Source organism: Chanodichthys erythropterus, chromosome 11 (genome assembly GCF_024489055.1).
Source record: "Chanodichthys erythropterus isolate Z2021 chromosome 11, ASM2448905v1, whole genome shotgun sequence".
Lineage (NCBI taxonomy): Eukaryota > Metazoa > Chordata > Actinopteri > Cypriniformes > Xenocyprididae > Chanodichthys > Chanodichthys erythropterus.
This window is the reverse complement of record NC_090231.1, coordinates 50748307-50773016: the sequence shown is the minus strand read 5'-3', so window position 1 is coordinate 50773016 and position 24710 is coordinate 50748307. Positions and strand designations below refer to the sequence as shown.

General features: G+C 35.6%; 1 protein-coding gene across 1 annotated transcript in view; it reads left to right on the top strand.

The window, feature by feature from the left end:
- The first annotated feature begins 1348 nt into the window (after positions 1–1348).
- The window catches only part of smchd1 (structural maintenance of chromosomes flexible hinge domain containing 1), a 78516-nt gene continuing 55154 nt past the window's right edge, over positions 1349–24710 (top strand). The window contains exons 1-18 of the mRNA XM_067399986.1: positions 1349–1732; positions 1840–1915; positions 3536–3694; positions 6940–7022; positions 7411–7544; positions 9642–9756; positions 10574–10693; positions 10770–10936; positions 14293–14383; positions 14465–14681; positions 16060–16177; positions 17043–17226; positions 17330–17401; positions 19896–20018; positions 22456–22569; positions 23585–23691; positions 23948–24030; positions 24186–24293. Of these exons, the coding sequence (XP_067256087.1) occupies positions 1562–1732; positions 1840–1915; positions 3536–3694; positions 6940–7022; positions 7411–7544; positions 9642–9756; positions 10574–10693; positions 10770–10936; positions 14293–14383; positions 14465–14681; positions 16060–16177; positions 17043–17226; positions 17330–17401; positions 19896–20018; positions 22456–22569; positions 23585–23691; positions 23948–24030; positions 24186–24293 (2242 nt within the window). The 5' untranslated portion in view covers positions 1349–1561. The remainder of the gene's footprint in view (positions 1733–1839; positions 1916–3535; positions 3695–6939; positions 7023–7410; positions 7545–9641; positions 9757–10573; positions 10694–10769; positions 10937–14292; positions 14384–14464; positions 14682–16059; positions 16178–17042; positions 17227–17329; positions 17402–19895; positions 20019–22455; positions 22570–23584; positions 23692–23947; positions 24031–24185; positions 24294–24710) is intronic.

The following is a 24710-nucleotide window of genomic DNA, read 5'->3' as shown; positions in this document are numbered from 1 at the left end:
TTGGATTTAATTTCTATTCTGAAAGATGAACAAGGGTCTTACGGGTTTGGAATGACATGAGGTTGAGAAATTAATGACAGAAATTTCATTTTTAATCCTTTAAAGGTGCAATATGTAAGATTTTCTGTCCGCTAGAGGTCACTAGAGGTCTATTCAAAACAAAGGCGTAGCTTGATGGGGCCAAGTTTGAGCGCGGAACCTTCACATCACAGCCAGTGGAAAATAATCGGACTTGGGAAGAAATCATGTTCATTCATCAGGTTGAGTGTTGTGGGAGCTGAACGAGGCCGCTGGAGTGATTGTGCAACACACACCTCACGAACAGCTGAACTTTTATTAGTCGCCGGCACCGCTTCCGCTTTTCCGGTCATGAGTATGAGGTAACACAGCTCTGTTTATCATATTAGATACATTTGAGAGTGCTGAGCTTTTTGCTAACTGCTATAAAATGTTAAAGAAGTAACAAATTTATTTGCAAATTCATAAATGTGTTACAGAGTTTACAAAAAGCCTTTTCACATTTTAGTGATAGCATATCTGCAGTGATAGCATATTAATTTATTTGTTTAATGACAAAAACATTAAATGAATAAATTAAAACAGATGAATAGAACCTGATGAATCTCTGGCGCAATTTATCATTAAAAATTAATATAATTTATGGCTTATTGGCCAAAGAGTATTTTCTTTATTTTACTTTGAAGCCCTATTTTTTTGATAAATTTAAGGCTTTCATATATCTACGGTTCATGTAAATGTATTTACAAACACAATACACATTTTTACAATCATGGACAAATATAAAATTATAAAATAGCCAGCAATGAAATATATTTATATTATGATGATAATATAAGTATTTGAAAATAATAGGCTCGTTATGCTCAGTTATATTCATACATTTTCAAATGCCTCCTGGAACTAGAGCTTGAATGGTGTGAGAGTTATTTTTGTTTTTGTTAGGAAAACATTCCAAGCAGTCATGATAATCAGCAGGTTCTCATGGTTTCTGTGGGAACTCAATTCAGAGTGCTCAGCAATTAAATATACAAATAAAATATATAAAAATAAAAAGTTTGTTTGGTCCTAATATTTTATTTATTTATAATACATAAATAATAAATAAAAAATTGCAATTTTCTAACCATTTAAAAATGGAAACATTTGGGATATTGTAAGTAGGCTACTCAAGTGAACAAAATTGTGGTTTTTGGATATTTTACTGCAAAACTCTTACATATTGCACCTTCTTCTTCTATTCTCTTCACTCCATCCCGGTAGGAGGCAGTAGTGCATCATAAGCGTTTTGCTAATAAAATGTTAAAGAAGAAGTAACGATGCTGCGGTGAGAAGGGAATTTTGGCTGATGTTCCTGGCGCGAAATCTTTAAATGTTCACTCTCCATGAAAATAACAAGTTACACATGATTATTAGACTAAATATATTAGCCCGGTGAACGACAGAGCAAATCTAAATTTCAAGATAAACATGTCAGCGGTGGAACCGGTGAGTTCCGATATGTTTTAATGAGTATCTATCACAGGTCGCTGGCTACGCAGTAATGTGCGACGAAACGAACATGATCGAGGCCGGAACGGAGAGAGACCGGTCGAAAAAGCCATCGAAATCGGTGTGCGTGTATGACTGCCGACCGGACAGAAGCGATGCGCTGGCGCGGACACTAGACATCGCGAACGTCGATTACAATGGCTTTCTACAGGCTCTGAAACAGGTAACACAGCTGCTCTGTTACCGCACCCAGAAGCATTACATATCCTGTCAGAAACCTTGTTAATAACAGTTAAATCCAGCAGTGACAGGGGTTTCTTTTCATTTTAGTTGTTTTCACTGTCGACAAACGAGACTTTCGTTATAAGCACGACGGACCGAAGAGAGATTGACGAAGAACTTTACAGTAAGTAACTTTACTCTAAAAGCTATTACATATTATATTAACGTTACATATTTTATACTTACCTGATTTGGTTTCTGGTTGAAGTTTTTAAATATACATTTTTTTTATTATTGTATTTCAAAACTAAAAAAGTAAATGGAATATTTTAAGTGCATTTACATATGTAAAAAGTAAGAGCTCTCAGTTTTTTTTTTTAAATAATTTTTTACTTATTTTCAAAACTTTGTTGTCTACAGCTTTATATATGAAAATGTAAAAATAGTTGGCTTTAAGAATTTACATTTTTTATATATATATATATATAATATATATATATATATATATATACATACACACACACACACTGCCGTCCAAAAGTTTGGAAACACCCCTGGCAAAGTGTGATTTTGGACGATATCAGCATAAATCCTTATCATTTTTTGGTGCAAATACATTACAGTAACTTGACATTATCTTTGAAGACCAGCAATAATAATTTAAATTTTGATTACATAATAATGGCAATATATATACATGTCAAAGTCAGACATGCCCCCTTTGCCAGCTGTGATGCTTGGTTTAAACTTGGCCCAGGTTTGTAAAAGATATTTGGGTCAGCACACCTTAATAGCTTCAACAATTGATTGCCAATTAAGTTTAGAATGCAATGAACCAATTAGAACCCAGTTTAGGTCAGATAGCTGCTAATGGTGGATATTTTGAGGAATCGAAAATTCAACTCTTTTCTATGTATAAACAGTTTATGTAATAAAATATGTTTTTGTAGTTTGTGTTGTCCCTTATCAGTGCAAAATTATCACAAATTAAAAAGGATTCATGCAAATATTGTCCAAAATCCCTTTTCTAGGGCAGTGTGTGTGTATATATATATATATATATTTGTTTACAGTTTTTATTTTATCTAAAAACTGTAAAATTACCAAATAAGGACAATCAGCTGAAATGGACAGTAGAGCTCCAAGAGAGTTATTGCACAGAATATTACAGATATGGGGTGGTTTCTTTGTAATGTTTGTAAGATTTGTATTGTCTGTATTTTTTTTTGTTGTATACCTGTTATGTTCTGAGCCACATATGTTAACTGCCATACTGTCTTGGAGCTCTGCTCTTCTTGATAATTGAATTCAGCTGATTGTCCCCATATTGGTAATCTACAACAAAATTGTTAATCTATATTATTGTTATTGTAATAGGAGCACTGAAGAAAGCAATGTGCTGAAACTTCTGCTCATGCCTGTCTAGCTTGTAATTCACATGCACGTTTTGCACTAGGCAGTTTATATTTTTTTGGCTAGACTTTTTTTAGTCTGGATTGAACTCAGTATGCGGTTAGAAATATTTGTGCTTGTTTGTAATCACTCTTTTGGCTTTTACGCATCGGAAGCAAAAGGATTTTTTTTATCCATTTGGAGCGCAACATTTTTTTCTAGTTTAGAATTTCGAAAATGTATTGCTAAACTGAAACTTACATTTTATTTCAAAATGTAAACTGTAAAAAGTGATTATTTAAAAAAATATTATTGACGTTCATTTAGTTTTACAAAAATTTAAAAATAATCTGTTTTTAAAAATGACATTTTCATGTACTGATATGGGTTTGTATGTGTTTTGATGAAACAGAGGAGCTGGTCGATGGGAAAACCTTGCACCTTTTGAAGTCTGTCAATCAGGAGCTGTCTGTGGCGACTCAAGAGCGGATTGAGTATCTGCCGCACTACCATACTCTAGTGCAATGTGGCATGTATGAGTACTATGCTAGTGAAGGACAGAAGGCGTTGCGTAAGTGTGCACACTCACCTCTGCCATGCTGGCATACATGTACACACATGCATGTACAATTGGGCAATATTCCTCATTGTCAAATCGTTTTATTGTCGGTGTGTGAGATCGCCGATACACAATATTATCTTGGGGGGGTGGGAGTGGGAAGCAATGTGCATACTCTGTGTGAGAGTTATGGCGGTAAAGATTTCTCACACCACAGTCAATTATTCATTACCAAAGTGAAAGTAAAAAAAATTTGGCATCTGACACAGCGCATATTCTCTTAGAGACAGCAAGAGATGAATCTACTTAAAGTCCCCCTTTAGTCAATAATTTTATCCCTTAAAACTCTTCTTTGATCACTAAGTTTATATATTAAAACATTTTTCCTGTGAAAAAAAATTCCTTATGCCTTAAAATAGCTTGAATGTAACTCTACACCCTTTCCTCATTTAATATACGCAATAGGGCTGGGCGATATGGCAAAAAATAAAATCTCGATTTTCTCAGAACGATTAACCGATTCACGATTTTGATTTTTTTTTTTTTTTTTCTTTACTGTTTAATTAGTCAACTTAACATTCTCTTTATTAAAAATCTGGTTAAAAAAAAGTTCCATTCCAAGTGCACCACACATGAAGTGATCAACATGGTGTAAATGTAAAACAATTTGTTAAATATCTTTGCAGAAATATGCCTGAAATATGAAGGCAAATGTTGTACAACTTATCTTAAACACATCCTATATACTCAGAAATAGGGCTGTTCAACGATAATCGTGATATATGTGTTTGTTTTGTGTATAATTATTATGTAAATATAAATATACATTCATGTATATATTTAAGAAAAATGTTTCTATTAAAAAATACTTGCATATATATATATATATATATATATATATATATATATATATATCTCTTTCTTAAATATATACATGTATGTGTGTGTATTTGTATATACATAATACTTATACACAGAACAAACACACATATATTATGTAAACACAGACTTTTGTACATGATAATCGCAATTATCATTGAATATTGAAAATGCTAAATATTTCTTAGCCAAAAAGTAATAGCTTTAAATAACACCAGTAATAGGCTGTTATTAACAGCAAATGCTTTGTAAAAACAGAAAACAACAGCAGCTTTCAGCCTGTCACCATCATGCAAACTTGAATATCAAACAGGTTTATAGGTTTTTGCGTTCCATTGTGCTATTTGTCCTATTGTTTTTATGTTTGGCGGATATGTTTAGGTGTTGCACTTGTGTCTCGCATCTTTTGTAGCATCTCACCCATGAAACGGCATTCTAAAATCACGGCAGTCAAGTTAAAAATAACTCTTATAACGCAATAATGCATTTCTGAATGAACAGCCGCTTAAGACTAGTGATGTGTTCTACGTTCATAGAGCGTCATATGAAAGCAGTTAATCGGGTGCGTCGGCGCCATCATGAGGTCAGATAATTTTCTTCTCCTATTGTGGTTTTCATTGCTGTATTGTCAACATGTCTAATTGTGACGCTTGCTAATGTTTTTATTCAAAATCGCAATTTCTCGATTTAAAAAATAATAAAATCGAGGCAAAACAATAAATTCTAATTAATCGAAAAAATCCAGCCCTAATACGTGGAACAATGAATTTGCAAATTAGCACTGCCCCCACTCACTCATGCCAGCTCAGAGATCCACTTGGTCAACTTACTGAGGTAAACACTGCACAGTGGTATCGCTCTTTGCAACATCATCGGACACATAACGGAAATTAATATGATTTGCCTTGACTTGACTGTTATCAAACAGCTAAAAATGTGTTGCTAATGTTACACAAACCATGTTCCCGTTCACCATGTCAGAGCCAGACAGCTGCCTTCTAACAATCAGTATCCTTAGAAATGCTTTGAACAACTCAGAACATCAGTGGAGAAAGGCATATAGTTCATCATAACATCGTAACATACATCATACACCCGCCATATTGCTAAATCTACACGATTTTTCATATCAACAAAAAAATATACCGTTTCTCTTGAGACTCCCCTGCTGGTTCACTGTTAATGATATGCTAAAGCCTGCCGGCACATTGACGTGATTGGTTACAAGGTAGTTTGTGATGTCACAGACACCAGTGATTTGAAACCGCAGGTTTGAGACTTTTTTCACTGCAGTTTTAAATAGAAAATACTCAGCAATGGTGTTGACATGAATTTGTACATAGTTTGTTTTAAAGCATATTAAAAACACCACATAGTCATTTAAACAACATTAAAAACTTGATTTTCACCACAGGGGGTCTTTAAACTTATGCTGATAACAGTATATGACAGTCTTAATATATTTTGTTAATATTTCTCTTGTGGTCCATACATTGCAGGAACCTATTTTTTTTATAATTAATTGTATAATCGTATAGAAAACCCCAGACCAAACTTTCAAATGATCTCTCCAAGAGGCAACATATATATGCTAAACAGAATGGGCCCTAACACAGACCCCTGTGGGACACCCAGCTGTACCAATGTTGGTTCAGGTGTATTTTTCCCCAAACATACATCCTGGAAACGATTAGTGAGATAGGATTTAAACCAAACAAACACAACATCAGAGATGCCTAACCAACCACCCACACATCCTTTCAAGTAGGATGGAATGACATACAGTGTCAAAAACAGTACTAATGTCTAACAAAAGAAAAATGCTGAATCTAAATCCAGACAGAAATGGTTCTGATAGATTATTTGTGGACATATATTTCTGTAACTGACCAACAACAACCTAGTTAAGGACCTTAGCTAGAAAAGGTAGATTCGTTATAGGCACATAGTTGGATAAGTCTTCAGCATCCCACCCAGGCTTTTAGGAACTGGTGTGATAGCTGCTGTCTTAAGGGCCAATGGATCCTGTCCAGTCATTAGAGAATTATTGATAATTGCAGTAATAGAAGGGCTAAAAATAAAAAATAGAAATGTTTTTATTATCCTTGCAGAGCGTAGGTTATGCAATGATGTGCTATGAAATCATGACGGGGCAGAATTAATTGAAATATTAATTTAATAATAGTAACAGTAGCCTGATAATAATAATTTAATACATTAACTGGAAATGCCAAATCCTCTTGATATTGTTGATAGCTAATGCATTTGATGCTATCTCTAGCTATTGTTGACACACAATATCATTGTCTATCGACACAGCCCTAATGTACACAGTGCCAGTTTGATGTGTATTGTTTTTTCTCTTTTTGTTGTTGCAGCCTATGCTTTTGCTGAGCTTATTGATAATGCACTGTCAGCCACAGCAAAAAACACGGGAATCAGGAGAATTGAAATCAGATTGGTGAGAATTCAACACTGACCCTCTGTCTTTATTACAAACCCTAGTGAACTGTCTCAGTGGCATACGCTCTAAAGGTGTGACCAGAAGTAATTAATTTTCAGAGGCTACTTTTACATGGACACTTTTTGTTTCAATCTGAACATAGTGTTTACATGAATGCTAAATAAAGTGATTGGGTTGATGTGCATATTATGTCACAAGCTTACAATTGGATTTGATTTTTTTGTTTCATGCTGTTAAAAAAATATTAGATATTACACATTTTATCTGAGGAAAATAGCATGCAGTGAATTATGGGCAAACAGTACTTTTTGTGAGACTTGTTGCACATTGACCTACTATAAGTCTTCATGATCCAGGTGTTTTGTTCTTTCTATGTGTTTTTCAGCTGTTTGATGAGTCTCAGGGAGGACCTGCTGTTGTGGTGATGGATAATGGATGTGGAATGACTTCTAAACAGCTGAACAACTGGGCCGTTTACCGTCTGTCGAAGTTTATAAGAGAAAATGACATGTTTCATAGGTGTGCTTTTCATAAAACATGCACTTTTTCTTATTTTATTATGATAAGTGAGCTAGTCCAAAATGCCCTCTTCATAATATTTGAAATAATATCCTGCTGAACTATGCTCATTGTATGATGCCTCTTAGTTCGTCAAAATAATATCTTTTAAAAGCGACTTGTATTCAATATCCATTTACACCATACACTTGGCGAAACAACCCAAGGTAGATGTACTGACCTGGAAAAGCTTAGGCCGGAAAAGGAAGTAAAAACGGTGCGATTTGCAATGAAATGATAATACAAGCTTTTGCTTTCCGCACCATCTTTAAAGGTCGGCAAAACATTGGTCTCGTAAAGGGTTAGTTCACCCAAAAATGAAAATTACTCCATGATTTACTCACCTTCAAGCCATCCTAGGTGTATATGAATTTCCTCTTTCAGACGAATGCAGTCGGAGTTATATTAAACAGTCCCTCCAGGATTTCGCTATATTTTTTTTGTGATTTTTTGCTATCAAAATAACTGATTTTGTGGTGGTAATATCCAGAAATTTGCAAAAAATTACTTTTTTTTTTTTTTAATTTATTTTTTTAGAATACAACATTTACCATGTATTATGTTAGATGCACAGTCGTCATACATGGCAATAGAACAAACAAAATGGACAAATCTTGTTTATTGTGGTGTCTTGCCAAAAAAGGCTAGTCCAGTGCTGTACTATCTAGCTTTAATAACATGCTCACTTGTGGTGGGAAATGTGACCCAAATCTTACAGGTAAGCCACAGCAATAAGCAAATGCCTAATTATAAAAAAGTTCTCAAGTAATTAAGAAACAGTCAGCAATAAAATAAGAATAAACAAATTACAATAGGACAAATAAATACAACATAAAGATACAGATACAAACAGTGCCCCTGTTGTTGTTGTTGTTGTTGTTTTATTAATTAATATTAACGACACAGACAGGAACGGGTATATATTAGGTTGCTTTCACTTTAAGACCTACTGTAATGAGCGGATCCAACACTGACACACGCCCCAAATATGTTCACTCAAGACATAACTGTGTAATTGACCGTTCAAGGCCAATAAGCCTAGAAATACAACACATTTCGGTATGCACGCGTGAGTGCTGACAGGCGGCAAACACATGCACAGAATCCGCAGGCAGTCGGTCAGTGTGTCAGAGCCGAATTGAGTTCGTGTAGCCTATACAGCGCTTTTATTTTTTTGTGTGTGTGCTATCAGGCATATCATATTTTTTATTTTTCCATTCATCCATGTCATGGAATCACTTCACCCGTTCCTTGGCACGGATGCGAGACGACAGAGAAATATTCGCTTTCGTTTTCACAGATTATGCACAGACCACATAGCCTACTGTGCATGCACATTGCACGACGGTCTGTAGGCTATCCTTGTGAAAATAATGCATTGCAGCTTTTAATGGTTAGGAATTAGAGATAATTCAATTAGATATTATTTATTTTTGTGAATAAAATGATTATTTTTTTTTTTTTGCGGTGAAATGACGAATTAAGCAGGATGGCAAAAATTGCAACATTGTGTTGATTTTGCGTTGTATTCAGCGATCACGGAATCGCGAAAAACTGGAGGGCCTGATCAAATAATGTCCTGGCTCGTCCAAGCTTTATAATGGCAGTGAATGGAAGATGAGATTTTTGAAGCACAAAAAAAGTGTATCTGTCCATCATAAATTACATCCACACAGCTCAGGGGGCAATGATTGCTGTTGTAACTGCTGGGGGTTGAGTCTGCCTGAGCTGACGTTGTTCATCACTGTCGCTTTTTCCAATGACGCACGACTCACATTGACTGGAATATCCGATCTGTCCACTTACATGCTAGACATAAATGCATGTATCCGATTCATATCAGATTTATTTCCACATATGAATGAGGACTGAATCTGATCTGAAAATATTGAAATCCATGTGCTGCTTTTCCTGCTTACATGCTCATGGATCATATCCGATCTCTGCCACATGGGAGGAAAAAATCTGAATTGGGTCCCTTGAACCATGTAATGTAAATGCATCACTGATTGTCTTGATAACCATCAGCTTTTTTTCTCTTCTTTGTTGTGGACGTAGCGAAAAACCCGGTTATGAGAGACCAAGTCCAGTTCCACGCAGTCTGAACAGTGACATCTCATATTTTGGAGTCGGAGGCAAACAGGCTGTGTTCTACATCGGCCAGTCTGTCAGAGTATGTTTGCATGCATTTGTTCACATTTATTCAACAAGTATCATACTTGCAGATTAATACAGTAGATTTGTTACATCACTTTTCAATAAAGCGGATATGTCCACTGAGAAATGGCAATTTATAGATTTTAAAAACTGTCCCTAAACCTGGTTGGTTTAAGCAGTGTGATCCACAGGTTTCATGTTTCACTTCTCTTCTTTGTGCTAAAAATGAGCTGAATAGATATCCTTTGCATGTTTTGTTCAGCTCGAGCTCACTGCCTGTCCATGCATGAGTTTTACATTATCGTTAATGCTTCAGTTAAAATCAACCAGGCAAAGTTAGTGTAAATCAGAGGAGTTTTATTTTGTAGTGGAGATGCAAAGCTTTATAAATTGTTTTTGAGATTCAGTCAGTAAGCTCCCGCTGAACTTGAACAATCCATGGGGTGTTTAAAACAGGATCTAGTGATTTTACAAATGATTGGTTAATTATTATTATTTTTTTTTACATTGTGTATTTAAATTATTTTAAATACATTATTTACTCGCCCTCATGTTTGTCTCTAAACTCTTATACTTCTATGCATCTCTTTACATACAATAATAGTTCAAAGTGCCTCCTATAGCTTTCAACCTAAAAAGAGATTAAACACCAAAAAAGGGCACAATAAAAGTTGCATAGTAGTTTTAAGTAGATTCCTACATTGATTTCTAGGTCTCCTAAAACCATACAGTGGCTTAGTGGCAGAGGTGAAGATTTTGAGTTAATAACTTTGGTTACATGTTAAAATATTCATTTTCGGTGAACTATTCTTGTATTGTGATGTGTGTTTCAGATGATCAGCAAACCTGCAGGTTCTCCAGATGTTCATGAATTTGTTATGTCTAAAGAAGACTTTGAGCGCAAGGAGTTAAACAGGGAAGACATTTACTCTGGCTTCATTAGAAACAGGAAGGTGAGGGAAATACAAGTCGTCTCATGCAATTGTTGGCCCCTGGATTTTGTTTTTTATTTTGTGTTTTATTTTGCAGCCTGGGGATTTCTCGCATGTGAATGTCATTGAGGAGCAGTTTTTGCGGTCTATTGTGATTGAAGAAGATGGAAAGGAGAGTTTCACTGCAGTTGTAATCACTGGAATCCAGCCAGAACACGTCGTCTACCTCAAACAGTATTTCTCTCTGTGGACCAGAGAATTAGCGTACGTCCCAAAAACACATACACAAACTCCTCCCTTAGGGGGCATTTAAACAACACCATTTTCAACTTAAAACTGAGAACTTTTTATTCATTCTAGGCGTTCATTTACACAACAGTGATATTTTGGGGGCCTGAAAATGCACTTTTGAGGATGAGTTTCAAAGTGAAAAAGTTGAAAATGATACCATTATCGTCTCTGTGTAAACTATAAAAATATGAATTTGTGGAAATGGTGACCGCAAACATATTGTGTGATCATTCTCCATGCTCGTAGTATTTCTTTACAAAGTGACATTGCCAACTACTGGCCTGGCAGCATAATACAGCGGTTTAGTCATTTTCGCCCATTCCATGTTAATGGGGATCGTTTTGACAACGTTGTCATCTGTTCGCGATCCTCACCCAAATCCTAACCCTATAGTAAGTACATGTAGTTAATTAATATTGCTCAGTACTTAAAAGTATAATTAAACTGTAACATGGACACCTTAAAATAAAGTGTAACAGAAATCTAACTTTTTAGCTTATTCAGGGTGTCCACGGGGCTTTAAAAAGCATTAAAAGTCATTAAATTGATTTTGTGAAAATTAAGGCCCAGTTTGATAATTGTCTCCGTGCAAAATTGCCGTTTTGGACAGCGGCGCACTGGGACTTGGAGACAGAAGGCTGCATCAGTGTTACCAACTTAGCGCCTTTTCAGGCCCCCTTTGCGACTTTTTTCTAAGAGAGCACGTTGTGGCGAATATAGCGACTTGTTAACCTGATTCCGAGACCCCCTGGTACTGCCGCACGAGCGCGAGATCTTGCTTTCCTGCTGCAGGAGCACCTCTCTGGTTCAGCAGCGATTTTCAGTTTAAGCTGTGCGCTCTGTCAGAGATCAAATAAAATAGATACTATTGCTTCTAACCTGAGTGATCATTTTACGTGTACATATAGCCAAAATCAAAACCAATGTCTTTATCTTATGTGTATGGTGATTTTGTCATTCAACGTCTCGATTATAAATCAGGATTTTATTGCTGGTTTAACATGTCAGGGCTTGAATTATTTGATTAAACCCGATTAAAACGTCAATACCAAAAAAAACTTAAAAAAAAAGCAACTTGGGAATCACCAAAACGTGAGTATGACTGATTTTATTACATTTAGTGTAAGTGGCGATCTATAGTGGATAATAATAGGCTGTATAATGTACTGACGATAGCAAGGTTGCACTGTTGAGGCTCGCGCACCAGCTTGAGGAGAAATGGAAACATGAGCGAAGTGCACACAAAAAGAAACCCAGTTAAACATACTGCGGTAAAAATTTAAAATGTGGAGTTTTTATAACTTGATACAGTTAAGCAAAATCACATGACCAAGAATGCTGTTTTCCAAAACAGGCTACCATCTCGATTAAAAACGTGACACTGATTTCATACAACACTTCAATTAACAAGTAGTTAATATCAAGCCACTTAAATTTTAGAAAAAAACATTGACTGTTTTTGTTCTATTTTAGCAGCAAAAATAGTTCCAAACAAAGATCACAGCATAATCAAAGCACAACACTCAGCCTTGTTTTCATTACTGAATCATTCAGTGTTTTGAACGAATCGGTTGAGTCAAAGATTAAATGACCTATTCTTAAACAACTGCCTCATTCTTGAATGGATCAGCCATTGGAATGTATCATTTGAATGAATGAATCAATGACCCACTCATTAAGATGGTTACATGCCACCACAAACTGGTGGTTTAGTTTCATTTTTAAAAGTATCATTTCCTCCCAACATTTCATATTTGTATTATAATTTTTTTTTTTTAAAACAATCCCATAACATTAATTAAAGCAGTTGTAATCAATAAAAAATATGCAGATTTACATATGTCAAAGCTGCAATATTCTGAAAGGATATTGCTTCAGAACAAATTTATTTTTCCACCACCACAAAAAACAAACAAACAAACAAAAAAAAATAGACAAGCAACTGTTTTACTCATACAAGTGACTGACCAATTTACACGTACATGACGAGGCTTAATGTCGAGCCCTGCATGTAATCTTAACGGGCCACGTTTCAGTCACCATATCATATTGTCTGACAACAAAAACTATATATAATATAATATAATATAATATAATATAATATAATATAATATAATATAATATAATATATTTGGCTGTATTAAAATATATTATGTGAGCAAAAGGGTAGCAGCAGAGAAGCAAACAAATGTAAAGGGCTGACACTTGGCAGAATGCAAATAATACAATTACATGATGAATTTTCTAATTGCCGTATGTTGTAATCTATCGACATTTAGCGACATATATATGGCATTAAAAAAATTCAAAATTGGCATTAAAAAGCATTAAATTAGATTTGATGAAACCTGTAGAAACCCTGTTATTTTAATGCTAAAACATCTTGTCATCTTGAGACCCTCTTGGAATCTTTTATAAGCCAGTTCTTTTTGATAAATTAGTCTCAAACTCATTCAGGTATGTGCAAAAAAACTAATGACTACAATAATAATAATATTACATAGTTGATGTGTCCTCTAGAATTGTGAGATGTGCATTGGTTCTGTATTACAAATGGTGCACACACAAGGTTGCACACACAAGGGTACAGTCGTCTGCAAATGGCAATGCAACAATAAACAGCTGTTTATTGTTAGTTCATGTTAGTTCAAGATATAACTTTTGATTTTTAATAATGTATTAGTAAATGTTTAGATTGAAATGAACTAAGATTAAAACATTCTATACAAGTATTGTTTCATTCTTAGGTTATGTAACTTATGTAGGTAACTAATGTCAACAAATGAAACAAATTATACAAATTAAAATTAAATAAATTAAATTAACATTTAAAAAAATGTTTTTTTTTACATCTTGTGCTTTGATATTTCTTTGTCCTTTGTTGTTTGATCAACATTGAAAACAGACAGTAGCAGGTTTTTTAGGCCGTTGTCACTTTAATAGCTGCACAGATTTAATATACTGTCACACATCTGTTTTATTTCTCAACTGTTTACATTCACTAAAGGCATAACCAACTATGTTTACAAGGATACTTGCAAATACATGCATTTTGACATTATTTTGTGTGAATATGTCTGTTCAAGTGCAACAAGACTTGAAAGAACTTGCGTCGTCTTGTGCTTGAAAAACACGTGCAAATGATAAACTTTCGTGACGATGCAGCACTGGCCCGATTGGACAAGTGACAGTTCTGTCTACTGTTCTGAGTGTTGTTTATGCTGGCCCAGTGACATCAGGCAGTCATTATTGTCGAGCCCTGATAAAAGCTACAGTTTATTACTTGAAGGCAAGCCATGGGACATTTAATGCTGTTTGTTTTATTTCAGGCATACTTACCATTATTATATACATGGAATTGATGGAAACGACAAGAGAAAAATGAGAAAAACCGACCATTTCTCCAACATTGACATTCAGGTATAGATGCATATATAGTTGTGGCTTTTATGCATCAGAATGACCCGTTTTTTTTCTGAAGCTCTCTCTCTGTTTTCTCAGATCAGTTTGTTTGAACGTTCCCCTCGAATCCCTGCTGTGGTGAATCTGAGGGATGTGGATAATGACATGCAGACTCTGTATGTCAGCTCCAGTGCTTCTACTTTTGAATTTAAAGCCATCGGCGCTAGAGATTCCTTAGTGGAGGGATTGATCCGTTATCACCCGTTCCTCTACGATCGAGAAACATACCCAGTGGATCCATATGCTGCTTCAGCAGGTATTGTGAATCAGTGACATGAATTACATTTAAAAAGGACCTTAATCTTAATTTTTCTTTAGTGTGTAACATTGCTGTTTGAGCATTTACAAAGCACAAAGTACACTCCCTGAAACACTTCGATTGTAGTCTTGAGTTTTCTTCCGGGAACATACACATGCAATTCCCATCCAAGGCATGCACCAAAAAAGTGGCAGCACCTGGTTGAGTTCCATTAGTTGTGTGTAGAAACTCATGGTTACAGTAAGGGGTGTGACATTTTCTAAACACACTCAAAGAGGTTGACCAATCACAACACACTGATCAGAGCAAACTGTGCTTTTCGAAGGAGAGGCTTCATAGAGACAGGAACGACATTCCGGCCACTTTCCGTGATGACGAAAATTGTCACATCAGGAGGGTCCACGGACGTCCATGCACACCGTCCGTATGCAGCACAGTTTTTGTGTCCGGATTGTGTGCATACAACAGCACATGCGCAAGGTGAATGTTGAGACAGAAGAGTCCAGCAGGTGGCAATACACACTTGTGATTTATTGTGTAGTAGTCAAAGAAGTGTGCGAAAAGAGAGATACAAAACAACACGCTGTTCCAAGAACAGTAAACAAAACAAAGCGATTTGCCATTGTTTTTGGTTTTGGTTCTTGTTCTAAACTTTGCATGCAGTGGCAGATCCGCTACTTTTTTCTTCTATCCTTCTGAGCGAATGTTGTAGAGCATAGAAAAGCAATTTGACTGTGCATGTGTCAAACTCATTCGTACTTTAAAAAGCTGCATGGACACACGTGTGCAAGATGGAGCGGGAAAATAAAGTATATCTGGGTCTAAACAGAGCATTACTGACAGACTGGGAAGAGAGGAGCTTTTTTTTTTTTTTTTTTTTTTAATAACTGTTCAAGCATGAAAACCTGTTCTAATAGACCCCAAAAACAAAATCTAGACTTTATAAAAGAGCATAATATGGGCTCTGTAAGTGTTTTCTGGTTATTTTTGATAGTTTGTTTTCATTTACACTTAAATCTGCTGTCGTTCTAATCTTGGAGAAACATTGGCTTAAAAGTTTTGTCTTTGTTTTTTCATCCATTTCATCATCTTCTGGGTGTAAATTGTAATTCCTGTTGTTTCAAAAAGTATTAGCACACCGCTTCAATAAACATTTTGCTGCTGTTCATATATAGACTTACTTGGTAATGCTTGCCATAGAAAAATTGCAATAATAATGCAGTAATTGTCCATTCTGCACTAATGGCATGATGAATGATGATGCACTAATGATGAAAGAGCTGATATAATAGTAGCTGATTCCAGTTTGACTGCTGAGATCATGTGAATGCCAAGATATTTTTTTTTCAAATAGGTCTGTGTGGTTGTATTTTAGGTCCTTTAGAGGATGAAGATGAAGATTGTGTAGTTTTGAATTCTGAAGGCCGTGGCAAACAACCAATCTTTGAGTGCTTCTGGAATGGGCGGCTCATTCCCTACACCTCTGTCTCAGAGTAAGTTTTTTTTTTTTAAGTAAATGGTCACATTTTAACTGTTAAATCCCCCTTGTGGGTGTTTCATAATTTTTGTGTCAGTTTAATCTCTCGTTTTTGTCCCGTTCTAATGATTATGCACATGTGAATATAGGGCATTTTTCACCTCTGTTTGGAATTGGTAAAATGTGCAGGAAAAAAATAAATAAATAAATTAAGGATCATGTAATGCTGAAGACTGGGGTAATGATGCGGAAAATTTAGCTTTGCCATGACAGGAATAAATTACATTTTAAAATATATTCAAATAGAAGTCATTTTAAATCGTAATAATATTTCACAAGTGTTTTAGTGTTAGTGTTATTGTTTTTACTGTGGTTTTGATCACATAAATGCAGCTTTGGTGAGCAGAAAAGATTCTTTATTTATTTTTTTCCCTTTCCCCTCTCGATCTATTTTTACTCAAACTGGATATAACTTCACACAGAAAAGGTTTTTGTGGTAATCAACGTTGTCACAAAGCTGGCAACTGAACTTAAATTGACTCTGAAATGTATCTTTATTCACATTTCTGGTTTGGTGTGGATGAAACGTTCTTATGTTCAAAAACAAATAGATGGAGTGGAATGTAACAGAACAGAGCAGGAATCTCCTTTTTAAAAAGTTGAACTATTTTTAACTTAATAACTAAATTCTTTATACATAGAGAACAATAATTTGTTTTTATTTAAAAATAGTGCTGAAGGCAAAAAAGAACACATTTTTTACAGAAATATCTATGATATCGAAATGCTTTAAAAAAAAAAAAAAAAAAAAACGTGTTTTGAGAAATTATTTTTTATGTTCACTTTCACTTAATATGAATGATAATTTGTATGTGTGTTAGGTTTGAGTGGTGTAAAAGGCCTAAGAAACCAGGTGCTGTGCCGCCTGAGTGCTATAACCGGATTTCAGGAGTTCTCTTTGCCAATGACCGGTTCCAAGTCAGCACCAACAAACTCACCTTTATGGACCTGGAACTTCAGCTCCGTGACAAAGAGACCATTTTTACCAGAGTGCACAATGGCCAGGTACAGAAACACTCTCCTGAACTCTGAGAGACACATGTTCTAACACTGCGTACATGCACCTGATTAAAAGCCCAGTATACACATTCTGTTCTGTTTTATCCAGGAGCAGCGAGTGAAGATTGAGAGGGAGTTTACTAACTGGTTAAAAGATTGTCATGAGCGATTTGATAAGCAGGTATGTGTCTGCTAGTGTGAGGCCAAGTATGCAAAGAAAAACTTAACTGCTTGATCAGTGCGTTATGTCTGGTTCCTTTGAACATGCTTAACATGTGCTTTTGCATTACTGTTACACATATAAATATTTGTTGAGAAAATCCCCCAAATCAATGGCATTATATTTATTGTGATAGATGAAAGCATTAAATACTAGACATTTAAAAAAAGTGGCATTAGAAGTCATGTAATATGTTCAATATGATACAATAACAAAGAACAATAAGCATATGTTCTCAGTAAATACAAATACAAAAATGGTAAAACTTCCATAGTTGTACCAAAAATGAATTATATTCACTTACTCTTTTAAAGGATTAGTTCACTTTAAAATGAAAATTACCCGAAGCTTTACTCATCCTCAAGCCTCAAGGATGAGCCTCAAGCCATCCTAGGTGTAAATGACTTTCTTCTTTCTGATGAACACAATCGGAGAAATATTAATAAATATCCTGATGCATCCGAGCTTTATAAAGGCAGCGAACACGACCCGAGAAAGTGCATCCATCCATCATAAACGTGTACTCCACTTGGCTCTGGAGGATTAATAAAGGCCTTGTGTAAAAAAAAAAAAAAAAAATCCATATTTAACAAGTTATGAAGTAACATATCTAGCCTTCCCTATTCAACTTACAGAAAAAGCTTAACCGACACAACGCCAGTACCATTTTTTTCGTATTTTGAATACAGAAGGCGGTCTGGCGGAAGCTAGATATTTTTCTTCAAAACTTGTTAAATATGGATATTTTTTTTCGCACAAACACATCACTTCACTTCAGAAGGACTTTATTAACCCCCAAGAGCCGTGTGGAGCACACGTTTATGATGGATGTATGAGGATGGAGGCACTTTCTTCAGCTCATACTCGTTGGTCCCGCTCACTGCCCATATAAAGCTCAGATGCGTCAGGATATTTATTAATTTAACTCAGATTGTGTTCATCAGAAACAAGAAAGTCATATACACCTAGGATGGCTTGAGGGTAAAGTAAAGCTGGGGGTAATTTTCCTTTGAAAGTGAACTAATCTTTTAATATATATCAAAAAATATTTATACAAAATATCAAATTTTAGCCCAAATACAACTAATATAGTTTGTGTTACTACTATATAATATAGTTTTAAACTAGTTTAATTGCTCAGACATTCTGGATTTTTAACAGTCACATGGCTCCCAAGAGTGTTTTGTATGGAACAGGATTAGGGCCAAGCAATAATACCAAAAAAAAAAACATCTCCAGATTAAAGTCATTAAAATGCAAGATTAAATGTACTTGTTAAATTTTGAAAAGAAAAATGTCGAAATACAATGTTGAGAATAAAATCATTAAATTTCGAGAAAAAAGTTGAAATAAAATGTTGAGAATAAACTCATTAAATTGAGAATAAACTTTTTCTTTTTTTTCTTGAAACATAACTACTTTATTCTCAATTTAATGTTTATTCTGAACATTCTTTTAATACTTTTTTTCCCCCTCAACATTGTATTTTGACTTTTTTTCTCAATGTAATCTTTTCTCAAGTTTAATCTTGCATTATAATGACATTAATCTCAATGGTTTTATTTTTTTATTATTGCTAGGCCCTAATCCTTTTCCATAGTTCTTAAAGGGTTAGTTCACCCAAAAATCAAATTCTGTCATTAATTACTCACCCTCATGTTGTTCCACGCCCGTAAGACCTTCATTCATATTCGGAACACAAATTAATATTTCTTTGATGAAATCCGAGGATATCTGCTCCACACACCTTTTGACGTCCAGAAATGTAGTTGAAAACAGTTAAAACAGTCAATGTGACTACAGTGGTTCAACCTTAATGTTATGAAGCGATGAGAATACTTTTTGTGTGCAAAAACAAAACAAGAATAAAAACTTTTATTCAATGACTTAAACCATTGTTGTATGTAGTGAACTCAGTGCAGGCTTCCTTGTTTACGTCTGAATGCAGACTCCGTATTGGCCGAAGCTGAACACGTGACAGCACAATACATGCATGTGATGCTGACACAGGATCTGGCCAATAATGAGCTGGCATTCGGACATAAACAAGGAAGCCTGCTATTTTTGTTTTGTTTTTGCACACAAAAAGTATTCTCGTCACTTCATAACATTAAGGTTGAACCACTGTAGTCACATTGACTATTTTAACAATGTTTTTAACTACCTTTCTGGACGTCAAATGGTGCAATGACATCGCTGCCTGTGTGTGGAGCAGAAATCCTTGGATTTCATCAAAGAAATATTAATTTGTGTTCCGAAGATGAACGAAGGTCTTACGGGTGTGAAACGAGATGAGGGTAAGTACTTAATGACAGAAATTTAATTTTTGGGTGAACTAACACTTTAAGAGATAGTTTGCAAAAAATAAAAAAATAAAAAAATTGTAACTGTATTGTTTTATCGTCACATTTAGATGGCAACAATTGATTGTCTCTGTGTGTGTGTTTGTTTGTAGGTGATGTTTCAGGGATTTCAGGGCTTGATGACACGTGAAGATGTGCCCAAACGGCTTCAATCACCCTGGGCTACATTCCAAGCCATTAAGTGGGACGGCAAGACTTACAAGAAAGGACAATTTGTGAGATCTAGTAGTTTTCACATTTTCACACTGTCGTAGACGACACCAGTGTAGGGAAGTGTTACTTTTAAAAAGTAATTTGTTACACTTTTTTCCTTTAATCGTTAAAAATTATGATATGTTATGTTACTTTTAGGAGTGAAAATGTTGATTTCACCCCTAAGTAAAAAAAAAAAAAAATCCATATTATTAACTTTATTATCTATAATAACTAGCTTCCGGCAGACGGCCATGGTATGCATCGATTTGTGGCGGAATCGCAACCTCTGACCCAATGCATGACATAATGACGAATGTGGAAGTGCAGAGGATAGAGCAAAAGAACACTGGTCACAAATTAGGAGTCAAAAATGAGAAAAGTGTGAAGAAAAATGTCAGAGGATTTCGATATTGAGAAGAGGAGCTTGAGTTTGTTCCACAGCCCTGTTTATTTAAACTGCGAGAGGCCTCTAAGCTTACGATACTCCTACATCCTACTATGGTTGGGTACCGTTCACATTTTAACCGGTACTGGTACCGGTATTGGTACCTGAAATTCGGTGCTGGTACCCAATGGTATATTTTTCGGTACTTCACTCTCTGAGTAATAACAAAAAACATTTCCAAACCTCTCAATTTCTTCATTTTTTATTTATTTAGAAATTTTACACACTAGACAAAATAAACTGTTGTGTGTGCGCTGTAGTATGCATGAGATCGCATTACAGTGCAGAATTCAAATGTCACAAAAAGACTGTTATGTTTCTTGTTTCTTCTGAGTGTATGTTTCCTCAGCACAGTAGCACACAAAAATGTTTTCATTTTCCCCCACAATGCTGTCAGAGCTGGAGTTTGACTAACAACACATGGAAAATATGACTTTGACGGTATTTAGAATGTAACAACATGAGCAGCGAGCATGAGAACGGTTTCTGCGTGTAATGTTGCGATGAGATTAAAGGTGCAATATGAAAAAAATTCTGTCCACTAGAGGTCGCTAGAGGCCTATTCAAAACAAAGGCGTAGCTTGATGACGGCAAGTTTGAGCGCAGAATCTTGGGACATGTGGCCTTCATATCACAGCCAGTGGAAATAATCGGGATAGGACTCGGGAAGAAATCATGTTCATGGATGCGATTATTAACGTTACTGTAGAATGAAGCAGAGCAGGACCGAGTGTTGTGTTAGCTGAACGAGGCCGCTGGAGCGATTGCGCAACACACGCCTCATGATCAGCGGAACTTTTATTATGACACAGTCGCCAGCGCCGCTTCCGCTTTTCCGGTCATGAGTATGAGGTAACACAGCTCTGTTTATCATATTACATACATTTGAGTGTGTTGATAATGTTATAATGTTACTCTGTGCGTTCACTCGGCGGCTGCTGTGAGACACTTGTTTGAGACATACTGGAGTAAGATTTTAGAATATCTTATTAAATGCTGGATGGCTTGTGTTGATAATGGCATTAATTTTAAAAGCGTATTGTATGATGGAGAAAATTCTGTTTTACTGTTACTAAAAATAAAGCTGCATCTGAATATGCTATGTTAGCTACTTGACAAAATAGTGTTTTTCTCTAAGGCATGGTAAAGCATGGTACTCGCAAAAAAAATCAAGAAAATTAGATTTAAACAATAAGAATAAACGTGTTGAGCTATATAACAACAATTAGTTTTCTGTCTATAAACATAACCAAACAGTTGTTCCCTTGCCTATTAAAACATGTAATATGTTAAAGCGTCTTTGGTGTTTCCATGGTTTTTACAAAATAAAACTGGAAACCGAGGCAGACCGAGGGTAATGTGGGTATGACGCCATTGACAGGCGACTCCTCCCACGTCCCGGAGCCTTGGTTAAAATTGCAATTTTGTCACGATTTACAAATAGTTGCAAACATTTGGGATATTGTAAGTGCTCAAGTGATACAAAATACATAACTCTGGCCTAGTGGTTTTTGAATATTTTACTGCAAAAAGCTTACATATTGCACCTTTAACAATGCTCGCAATGCGGATCATAGATCATATACAGACTGGAGTAAGCGCGTTTCAAGTTTTTATGGACATATTGCAAATATCGTTGTCTCAGTCTGCATCTAGTTTTGTGAAATGTAAACACACTTCAGAACGTTTAGCCATTGCCCTGTGTGTTGAGTTTGAACAAGTTGCAGGGGTGATGTCGCATGGTCTCTCTCTTTCTCTAATGTACCTTACTCTCACCTTACTACTCATCACCCAGATTTCAGTTGTTTATTTGCTATGAAGTAAAAAAGCTGGATGATCATCCTAGTGTCAGACGTTGTAAGACTTCATACTATGTGTATAAGTGTGTAATTAGTATCACTTTGTCAGTAAACCATTATTAACCTGAAAAATATGTATATGAGTCAGATCATTACATTTTATGAAGCAGAGGTTGTATTTCTAGTGTTCTCAAATGTCTTTCACATTTTCAGGTGAAGTCAGTGAAAACTCAGCCCATCTTATTTGGCTCTGTAGTTCAGTTCTTGCTTTACGGAGACTTTGAAGATGATGTGTACGCCACAGGAGGACATGTCCAAATTGCACTGGTGAGGAAATTAATTCATTGTCTTTTAGGAATATTTTGTCCAGTTATCTCTTCACCCTCATGCCCCTCCAAACCTGTATTTTTTGCCTTCTTCCTTAGACCACAAAAGCAAATATTAGGCAGAATCTCTAATCTGTAAAGGAGAATTGTAACCCCAACAGTAACAAACTACCATTTATTAATCCTCAGGAGTGAATTGAGTAAAACAGATTTCATAGGGCCATCATTTTGTTTTGTCTGTCCAATGGATGTCTTATTCAGAACTTAACTGGCTTGGAATGGACACAGGAAAATCAAGTAATTTGGAGATGGTCTTGTAAATGGTTTACAATGCTTTGTTAACCTTCATTCTTAGATCCTTCGATCAGTGTTTCAATAAAAAGATTTTGTAGTAAAAAGGCTAAATTGTAGTAAAAAGGCTAAATTCTAAATTGGCCTGGACAATATTATTGCAATTCTTGTCAATTTTTTTTTTTCTTCCCCCAAATCAGATCAAATAGAGATGCATGAATGTATGACAAGAGTTCAAGTCATGACTAAACTCTGCAAGATGGAGTTGCTCACATATGGGCTCTACACTAACATTTTTCTTTAGGAGCACTTGTGAACCGTTTTCACTTGTGTAAAATTTTTTGTAAAAAAATTTTAGGAGCACAGTCAAAAATTTAGGAGCACTTTCTGATCAATAACAGACACTAACTTTCCCTTGCACGTAGTTATTCTCAGGTGCAAATGTGGGTGAAATGCTTGCACAGTAGAGCCCTGCATATTTGGTGTATACTGTTTGGATGTGTTTTTCCATTTGGTCAGTTATTCAAAGCTGCTTATAACAGCAAAGTTTAAATTCTTGTTTTAGCACAATGGTTTTAATTAGGTGAGTAGGTGCTGTTGTTCGAACTCATCCGTCCAATTGAATGTTCGTACTATATGTTTTGTACTTGTGGGCAAACTCAGAACATTTTGGATCTTTTGTGGCTTTTTGCTGTGGTATAAGTCTCTGTGATGTGTTTCTGTAGGAACCGAAGGATTTGTATGATGAGCAAAGAATCATTCCCATCTTTAAGATCGACAGACAAGCCACAGCCAAAGCCATTAAGGAACACATTGAGAATGAGCTTGCAAAGTAAGACCTATTTGTGCTATTATTTAACACCCCAAAAAACATGTCTTAACCCATTTTGCACTTGACATGCTGCAATAGTCAGATAATGGTTATCCGAACATATCTATTGCTAAGCCACATCATTTTTAATTTGCTGCACCTTTGTTGTTTGCAGATCACCCGCAAATGATTATCAGCGGCTCTGCTAATTTGCGCTGCTCTTGTTTAGTAATTCTGTCCCTTTGTATGTGATTTAATTAATTTTTCTTCTCATCAGGCTTCCAGAACGGTTGAAGGTTACGTGGCCTAAGGGAAACGATTGGGCTGAGAAAGATGCTCGTCCAGCTGGGACACCCTTTGGTAAAGAAACTCGCACACATACACTTTGCAGTGCTAAATTAGCTAAAGGCATTAAGTCACACTTTTACTTTAGAAACCTCGAAATATACTCTAATAAGCCCATGCCCTTATCTTTTACCAACAGCAGTTTTTAATATAAATCTGTTCTTGTCCAGGTCCGATTAAGGTGGATATATTGAACAAAAATGGAGAGACGATGTCTCGACTGCCTGTGGCCGGCAATTCTAAGAAACTGTCGGTTGACCTGAAAATCATCTGGCACTGTGAGTCACATTTATTATTTTTTATTGTTTGTTGTCAGTACATTACAGGGCTCGACAATAAGGACTGCCCAATGGCCCGGGGCCAGTGTAAATGACACTTGGGACAGTAGACGGAATGGTCACTTGCCCCATCGGGCCAGTGCATTAGGGTATGTGATATATATCGTCTATGATATTGTAATTGTTGATTTTAATGATCTGAAATTATCGAAAATGTCCCTCACTTCACAAAAAACAAACAAAAACACACCTATTGAGTGCACGCATATGTGACGTAGTCTAGTAGGTTAGACTAGTGCGCGTGCATATTTAGAGTGTACGCTTTCACTGCATGATATAGTCTATTAAAATGTCTTTAGAAAGCCCCCAGAATCAAAGGGGCAAAAATGCCCCTGTATATCATTTAATATAGTTAAT